We start from the raw sequence: 7950 nt of genomic DNA on the forward strand, positions 1-7950 counted from the left end.
CCCCCCGCCCCCCCCTCCCCTAACGGGTTTATTTGTGGCTGTTTGCTTCTCTCCGCCGCCTCCCCCCCCTCGCCCCCCCCCCCCCCCCCCCCCCCCGTTTACTTCCTAGCACTCCCGAGCCTGGGACTGAATACCCTGGCCCCTACCCCACCCCATGTCCGCCCTTCCCCATCAGCCCCTGGCTTGGCATTGTCTGAGGATCCACCTTGCACCCAGTTCCCCTCTGTGGCTCCGTGCCTGAGACCTCCTTTCTTCCCTCCTGGCCTTCCCTCACCCCACAAACATCCTGAGCTCCTCGGGGCCCAGCGCTATTGGGCAGGGACACAGACGCCTTGGATGATGCTTGGAGAACTTAAGTGAATTACTGCCCTTCAGAACCTTGATTTCTTCATCCATAAAAACGGGAGCAAAATACTCCCCCGGAGTGCGAGTGAGGCCGTGGGTACAAGTTCAACCTTGCCTCCCTCCCCTCCTGGGACTGCCCCAAAGAGGCAAATCCAGAAGCTAGGAGTTCCCAGATGGTGGGTTAGCTGGAGGGCCACCACGAGAGTTTGGGAGGAAGGTAAAGTATTGAGTTTGGGAGACAAGAGCCCCGGCTGGTGGGGGGTGGGGGGACAGTCTGGCTAAGCCTCACCTGGGAACAGGAGAAAGCTCCGGGGTTGGTCAAGATAAACCTGGCCTTCTAGAGTTTTCCGGAGCAGAGATGGTTCTGCCATGCAGTCCTTTGGGGGCTTTTAGACAAGATGGCAGCCAGAGAAGAGAGGCCGGAGGCCAGGCAAGGAGAAGAGATCTACAAGGCTTACAGGTCAGAGCCATTCATGTTTCTTAGGCCCCTGGCTTCCAGGTGGAACAGGTCCTGAGGCCCCTCTGCCCACCTGTCAGTCAAGGCCCTTTGAAAGCCCCCTCCACCTGCCCTTTATCCATTAACTCCTTCCTTCAACAAAGGTTTGTGAAGGACTTCCTCCGTGTCAGGCAGGGTGGGCTTCCTGGGTGGGCAACCGTGGGGACGCCCAGGCCCCAAAGCTCAAAAGGGCCTCACGCTTGGCTTAATGTTCTGCTGCTTCTGTGTTGCAATTCTTCCTAATCTATGAACAAAGGGCCCCTGTTTTCATTTTGCACTGGGCCCTGCAAATTACGCGCCCGTCCCAGTGCCAAGCACAGTGCTGGGCTGGAGGGCACCGCAGAGAGCGAGCCCACACGGCGGCCTCCATCGCAAAGCTGGCTTTCAGCCCAGAGGAGACGAAGCGGGAACCTTCAACGGGATTAGAGGTCCGGAGGGGTGGCAGTGCTGTCCCTTGATTCTCTTGGAGAAGGATGTGGTGCACTCAGCCGGGGCCAGGCAGCACAGGGAACACAGGAGGGTCAGGGAGCAGAGACCCGAACGGGCATCGTGGTGGGTAGGAAGCAAACACAGGGGCCTGTGGAGGCAGTCAGAGGAGTGCTGGTGGGCCTCCTGTGTCCACGGGTGAGGGGTGCGCCCTAGATCATCTTGTGATAAGCCACGGGGCTAAGTCAACAGGATGAGGCAGTGGGAAGGAGATCTCCTGGACCAGATGCCATTGACCTGCGTCCTGGAAGGAGGAGGGAGAGCCAGCTTCGCCAGGGAAAGGCATCCTAGGCAGAGCGACCAGCAGGTGCACGGGCTGTGCAGAACAAGGAACAGACGCGGGGCTTTGTTGCCCCTGAGCTCACTTCCGTCACCAGCTGAGATGAAGGAGGTTACTTTCTTCCCGAGTCCTCTGCTGCAGCCCTGTCTGCTTTTTAATCCACTCTTAAGTTTTTTAGGGGGATTGTGACCAGCGAGGGAGGCAGGGGGTAGGGGCAGCAGGTGCTGGAGCTACCGATTTACATATGAAAACAACTGATTGGTCAGCATCTGCCCTGCTCCCCTCAACCCCAGGAAGGCCCTGAAGCCAGGATTATGGTTCACCCCTCGGCACATCCCACTGGGAGCCCAGTGGAGCCTGGCCCACAGCAGGTGCTCAGTAAGTGCCCATTGAACGAATAGCAAAATAAGCAGAGCCAATACCTGAAAAGCACAGTTCACTGAGGGCTGACCATGCAGACGCCAGGGTGAGGTGTCTCCCAGGCCCCTCACCCCGAGACCCTTCTGAGACCCTTCCGTCTTTTCTCATGCAAGGCGAAGAGAAAACATGCTCTCCATATCCAAGATCTGGGCAAAGATAAGGTTCCCTCCGGAACTCCCACAACCTGATTTAGCTTTATCTTTCCTGCCATCCACGCTGGGGGAGGGGGTGTGTTCTTTATTTTCCCTGCTTCCTCCCCCACAGGAGTCCCCAGCACTGCCCCCAGCCCTCAGTGAATGCTTGCTGGACGAATGAATGAATGAATGAATGAATGCCAACACACAGGCGAGAAATATCTGGCCGGGAATGTATGGGATGCTGGTTTGAGAGCTGAGGACACCATCAGAATCTTGGAGATTGTTTAGAGAAAGTCGGGGAGAGGGGAGCTAGCAGCCTGGCCCTGGGAGCCTGTCTGTCTGGTTTCACACCGCAGCCCTGCCACTTGCCCTTGCGTCTCAGAGATTTAAGCGCTCTGTGCCTCAGTTTCCCTGTCTGTATAATGGGAGGCTATTAGCGCCCATTTCCTAGGGTCACTTTTCTCCTACGGTTCCCAGGAGGATTTGGAAGCTAATGCAATTCACGTAAAGTGCTTTGCAAGGTGACTGGGGCACAGAGAAAGCATTTGATAAGTGTCTGTTACGATCTGGATGAAAAGGAGAATATGTTAACAGGAAAGCCTTCTAAGTTAAAAATAACAACAGGGGCGCCTGGGTGGCTCAGTCGGTTAAGCGTCCGGCTTCGGCTCGGGTCACAATCTCACAGTCCGTGAGTTCGAGCCCCGCGTGGGGCTCTGTGCTGACGGCTCAGAGCCTGGAGCCTGCTTCCCATTCTGTGTCTCCCTCTTTCTCTGCCCCTCCCCTGCTCATGCTCTGTCTCTCTCTGTCTCAAAAACAAAATAAAAACATTTTAAAATTTTTTTTTAAAAAGCACGATCCTGGGGCGCCTGGGTGGCTCAGTCGGTTAAGAGACCGATTTCGGCTCGGGTCATGATCTCGTGGTTCGTGGGTTTGAGCCCCGCATCACACTCTGCTGACGCTCAGAGCCTGGAGCCTGCTTTGGATTCTGGGTCTCCCTCTCTCTCTGCCCCTCCCCTGCTCACGCTCTGTCTCTCTCTCTCTCTCTCTCTCTCAAACATAAACATTAAAAAAATTCAACAACAACAACACAGTTCTTCGTGAGGGTCTGGTTTTGGCCAAGCAGAGAAAAGTCCATTTCTCCCGATTATGAGAGATCGAGAGCCGAGGTGAGGGGTGAGAGCAGAGCACGATCACAGTAGTAGAGATCAAAGGGCAAGGCTTGCATTCTGACCCCCTCATTGTCCCCCGGTGCCCCTCCCGTGCCATCCAGGGCCCAGGAACTTCCCGGGGGCCTATCTGGTTTCCCAGCAGCCGGTGCCCCAGCCCCCACCCCGGTTGTGGTTCCCTGAGCTGGGCGCCCAGCGCAGGACTCCCCGGCCGGCCGTAACCGGATCCGCCCTCTCTGCTCCACACCTGGGGCCTGCTTCGCCTGGCTGAAAGACAGCCTGGAAACGTGAGGGGTATCACTGTGTCTGGCCGGGCCCAGCCGAGAGTCCACACCCGGCTCTCAGCACCGGGGCAAGTTTTCATTTCATACATCATCGCTCACATCTTGCCGGAGCGATTTTGACCAAGTCAGCAATGTGTCTCGAAGGCAATAAAAAAAGGTGATCCTGCTGACGCTCAGATTCAGCGGGAGGTAGGGACCTCGTCTTCCCCAGCAGAACCCTTGTACCACCTGTCCCGGCAGAAGTTCAGCAGGCCTGGGGGCTCCCCGGGGGCACCCTCCCCCCAGCCTGGCCAGTCTAGCGAGCTGCTCCCTCTGTCTCCCCACCTGGCCATGGCCTGATGACCTGGACGGACGTCAGACGCCCACCGGGAATAAGGGGCCGAGAGCCTCCTCGTGCACAGGTTTTCACATCCTTGTGTGCAGATCCTTGTGTGCGTGTGCGTGTGCGTGTGCGTGTGTGTGTGTGTGTGTGTGTCCACTTGCCCCAGAGAGGAAATTATTTTAGCACTCCTGTAATGAAATGTGGCTTTCCATGCAGACCTTTCATTGCGCTGGAGATACAGACTCAAGCTCGCTTTCCCTGGGGCTTTGCACAAATTTTTCAACAGAGGAGTAAGACACGAAACAGCTCCTATCGGTCTTCAGTGCATGTGGCAGTAGCCACAGTTGCAGATGGAAAACACACACACACACACACACACACACACACACACACACACACACTCGCTCCAGGGAAAGCTGATGCTCCCAGATAGATTTATTTATCAGGGTCTCCCAAAGAGCCAGGAGAAAGCTTCGGTTTTGTTTCTTACTGGCACGACTGTTGTTTCTTCCTCAGTTAAAGGAACCGGTTTTGAGCATTTGCTATTCCTTTCCTCCTTCCCAGACGTGAGCGGCTGGCAAGCTCGAAGTGGGGCACCTGCTACACCGTTCGCTGCCTAAGCCCACGTCACCCTCCCCCAGGTGCGGGTGTGTTCTTCTCAGACCACAGAGAAGCAGACCGGGATTCTGAGAGTGTCACGCTACTCATTCGGGAGGAGACCATCATCCAAAGCCACATCTGTCTGCACAGCCCGGGCTTTGAAGCACCTGGTGGTTTAGTGGCCTGGGAGCAGATCATTTCTCCCCCTCACTTGATCCGAAAGCAAACCTCCATCCTGACCATGCTGTCGAATTTCCCAAATCCACCCCCCCCCCAGCTGTCAAAATGCGCATACCCACACCCCTGGTCCCCATGGGCCCTGTGATTCTGCACCTTTACTCGGTTCCCAGGGGGTGCTGATGTCGCCCGGTGTGTGGACTCTACATTTCCGAAGTTAGAATTAACTTTCCTCCTCTTCCACTAAAGGAGACCACACACGAGACAAACACAACAGAAGGAAGGGACCCGGGGCCCAGATCTAACAGGGAGGGCTGGGGAGAGGGCGAGCTGGAAGCCACATTCCTGTGGGGGCGTGGGGGGGGGGGTGCCATCCAGGAATTGTATTCTGACGTTCCCACAGAATGCTAACTTTCAAGAGAAGCGGAAACCCTGCTTTTATGTGACGGCTCTCAGTGTGTATGGGCAGCTAATTCAATTTGTTTTTCAACTGTTAGACCAAAGAAAAGCCATCTACCAGCCAGATGCCGGACTCCAGTTTGCCACTGTCCCTGTATAGGTCTCTGCTGAGTTTGGAGGGTGTATGCAGCCTCCCCACTCCCCACACCAAAGGACCCCAAGGTCTGTGCATTTCAAAGCAGCGCCCCCCCCCCGCCAGCTCAGAAAATTCCCCCACAAACATCAAAATCCAGAATTCTCTCTCCAGGACCCTAAGCCTTCACTGCCATTGCCTCCAAGGGTCTCCCTCCTCCCCTCTGCATCTGAGTCCTCCCTTGTGTTCAGGGAATCTCCCATGTTGGGAAGCAGCCTCCTACCCACCCCCACCCCCACCCCCCCACCCCCAGATGAGAGATGCCCTGGACCAGCCTGCTTTGCAACCAGAGCATGTGACCAGGTCCCAGCCAGTCAGATGCTACTAGCCTGGGCCTGGGCCATTCTGCAGAACCATCTGGGGTCATGTTCCCAATTGCAGAGACCCCCAACCTGGTTCTCTGGCCTTCTTGGAACTTCTGTGAGCCCCACAAGATCCTCTGGTGAACTCCTTTCCTGTACCCGTCAGCCCCAGATGGTTTCTGTTGCCTACAGCTACAAGCCTGCAGGATACAGCATCAGGGAGCTGGAAGGGGCCACGGGAATCATGTCAGTCTAAAGTTTACAGGCCTCTTTTTTTCAGCAGCTGGAACTTTTGATCAAGGACGCTTTTCACATATGCTCGACACAGAAAACAGAAACAGAGCTTCTCCAGTTAAACAGAGCAAAGAAGGGTGGCTGTAATTGCTCCAATTAACAAAGAAGAATGTAGAATGCCCAGTTAAATGTGAATTTCGGACAAATAATGAACGATTTTTTTTAATTTTTTTATTTATTTTGGGGAGAGAAAGAGTGTGCACCAGCGAGTGGGGGAGGGGCAGAGGGAGAGGGAGACACAGAATCCTGAAGCAGGCCCCAGGTTCCGAGCTGTCGGCACAGAGCCCGACGCAGGGCTCGAACCCACGAACCGCGAGATCGTGACCTGAGCCGGAGTCGGATGCCACCCAGGCGCCCCAATAATGAATGACTTTCAGTCTAAGTACGTCCCATGCTTTATTTGAGACGTACTGAGACTAAACGTTTATTTCGTCGTTTATTGAAAAAGATCGTTTGATCGTTTAAGCCACCGTGTAGTGAGTTTCAGGCGGTTGCAACCCAAATCCTGCAAATGCGTGTATCATGTCCTTCATCTTGAAGATAGAGAAATCGAGACCCACAGAAAAAGTGTGGGGCCCAAAGTCTCCCAGTGAGTCAGGACAGAGCTGGCATTCAAATCTGGGGTTCTGGCTCCCAGGGTCCTGGGAACCCTTCACCGTCCCATATTATACATGTCCCCATGTCTGTTTCTTCCTCCTTCTCTGGCCTCCCTCGCTGTGTTCCTGCCCAGTATTTTTTATATAAAAAAAAAATACTGTTCCTTCTACTTCAGTGTTATCTTTATTGCCTCCCTCTTAATCAACCCTCACTCTAAATAGGTTAGTCCTGACTCATGTGAAAACATAGTTTGGGAAGATGAACAGATACGAGCTCAGGTTACCTATGATGCAAAGAATAATGAGGGTCAGTACTGACGACACAAACTATGTGGTGCCGGGCGCATCGCGGATTATCTTGAATCTTCCAACAGCCCGAAATTAGATGTTCTGTCTCCCGTTTCGCAGATGAAGATATCAAAGGCCCAGAAGTCAAAGAGCTTGGCCAGGACAAAGGGCAGTGCCGGCATTTAAAACCTGGGCCAACTGCTTCTGACTGCCTTCTGTCTTCCACCCACACCTCTCCATAAAGCCAGCCGCAACTTTTATTTCCGTGGCTCACACAATGACTGACCACTGAGTAAGGGTGCCAGATTTAGCACATAAAAACGCAGGACACCCAGGTACGTTTAAATTTCCGATCAACGATGATGACTAATTTTTAAATAAGTATGTCCCAAAGTGTGTGGGACACGCTTATACATACTGCCACCTGAAATATCATAGAGTTACATGTTTATTGCTTTCTTGTCCGTCCCCCACGGGGACGAAGGCATGGGCTTTGGTCTGACTTGTGCACCACCGTAAATCGAGCCCAGAAAGCGTCCTGCCTGTAGTGCGTGACCGACAAATGCCCGCTGAGAGAATGAACGAACTCCCTGACACCTCGGTTTCTGTCCGGAACGCCACCTGTCTCCGAATCAGGAGCCGGGATTGTTCCTGCCAGCTGTCACTAGCTAGCATTGTCCCTGCTAGGTGCTCCTGAGAGGCTCACCGTAGCACCCAGTGTTCCTAGGGGGGATGGGGTGGCACAATGGCCTTGACAGTTGGGGATAGACTACGGAACAACCATCAGTTCGGGTGTTCAGGTGACAAGGGAGAGGCTCTCTGCCAAGGTGACGTCTGAGAAGCCAGGCATGTGACAAACAGGGAAAGGGTGTCCCCGAAGGAGGCGACGCCACGTACAAAGACCCAGGGGTGAATCCCAAGAGCCCCTGGACCACTTGACCCCAGAAACTCCTTCTAACCCCAGCTTTTCCTGGGGCCCGATGGATCCCTGTGCCCAGACCCCCGGACCCCGGCGTCTGTATGACCCCATCACCCTCTTGGGCTGGCCTGAGTGGGTGCTTCATCCTGACAGGCAGAAGAAGTCAGCCCATGCCCCCAGCCCGGGCCCCTGTCCCGGAGCAGAGTCCAGACACGGGTACCGCCATTTGTGCGTCCGCTTCTGGTC

The 7950-nt window shown here is 54.7% G+C and overlaps 1 protein-coding gene across 6 annotated transcripts; it reads left to right on the top strand.

The window, feature by feature from the left end:
- Nucleotides 1-99: 99 nt before the first annotated feature.
- LOC121019961 (uncharacterized) lies at nt 100-6094 on the top strand. Of its 6 annotated transcripts, none has more exons than XR_005785832.1 (5): nt 100-805; nt 1520-1718; nt 1901-1985; nt 4578-5334; nt 5888-6094. XR_005785832.1 is itself a non-coding variant. In XM_040459797.1 (4 exons), the coding sequence occupies exons 1-4, from the start codon at nt 744-746 to the stop codon at nt 4859-4861; spliced, it is 630 nt and encodes a 209-aa protein (XP_040315731.1). In that variant the 5' UTR covers nt 100-743; the 3' UTR covers nt 4862-6094. The 6 variants fall into 6 exon arrangements, 2 of the variants coding, with proteins under 2 accessions (XP_040315731.1, XP_040315733.1); XR_005785833.1 differs by having other exon boundaries at nt 5891-6094; XR_005785835.1 differs by having other exon boundaries at nt 100-562; nt 687-1985.
- The last annotated feature ends 1856 nt before the right edge of the window (nt 6095-7950 follow it).

The sequence above is a fragment of the Herpailurus yagouaroundi genome, unplaced genomic scaffold, assembly GCF_014898765.1.
Source record: "Herpailurus yagouaroundi ecotype Mexico unplaced genomic scaffold, PumYag 246, whole genome shotgun sequence".
NCBI lineage: Eukaryota > Metazoa > Chordata > Mammalia > Carnivora > Felidae > Herpailurus > Herpailurus yagouaroundi.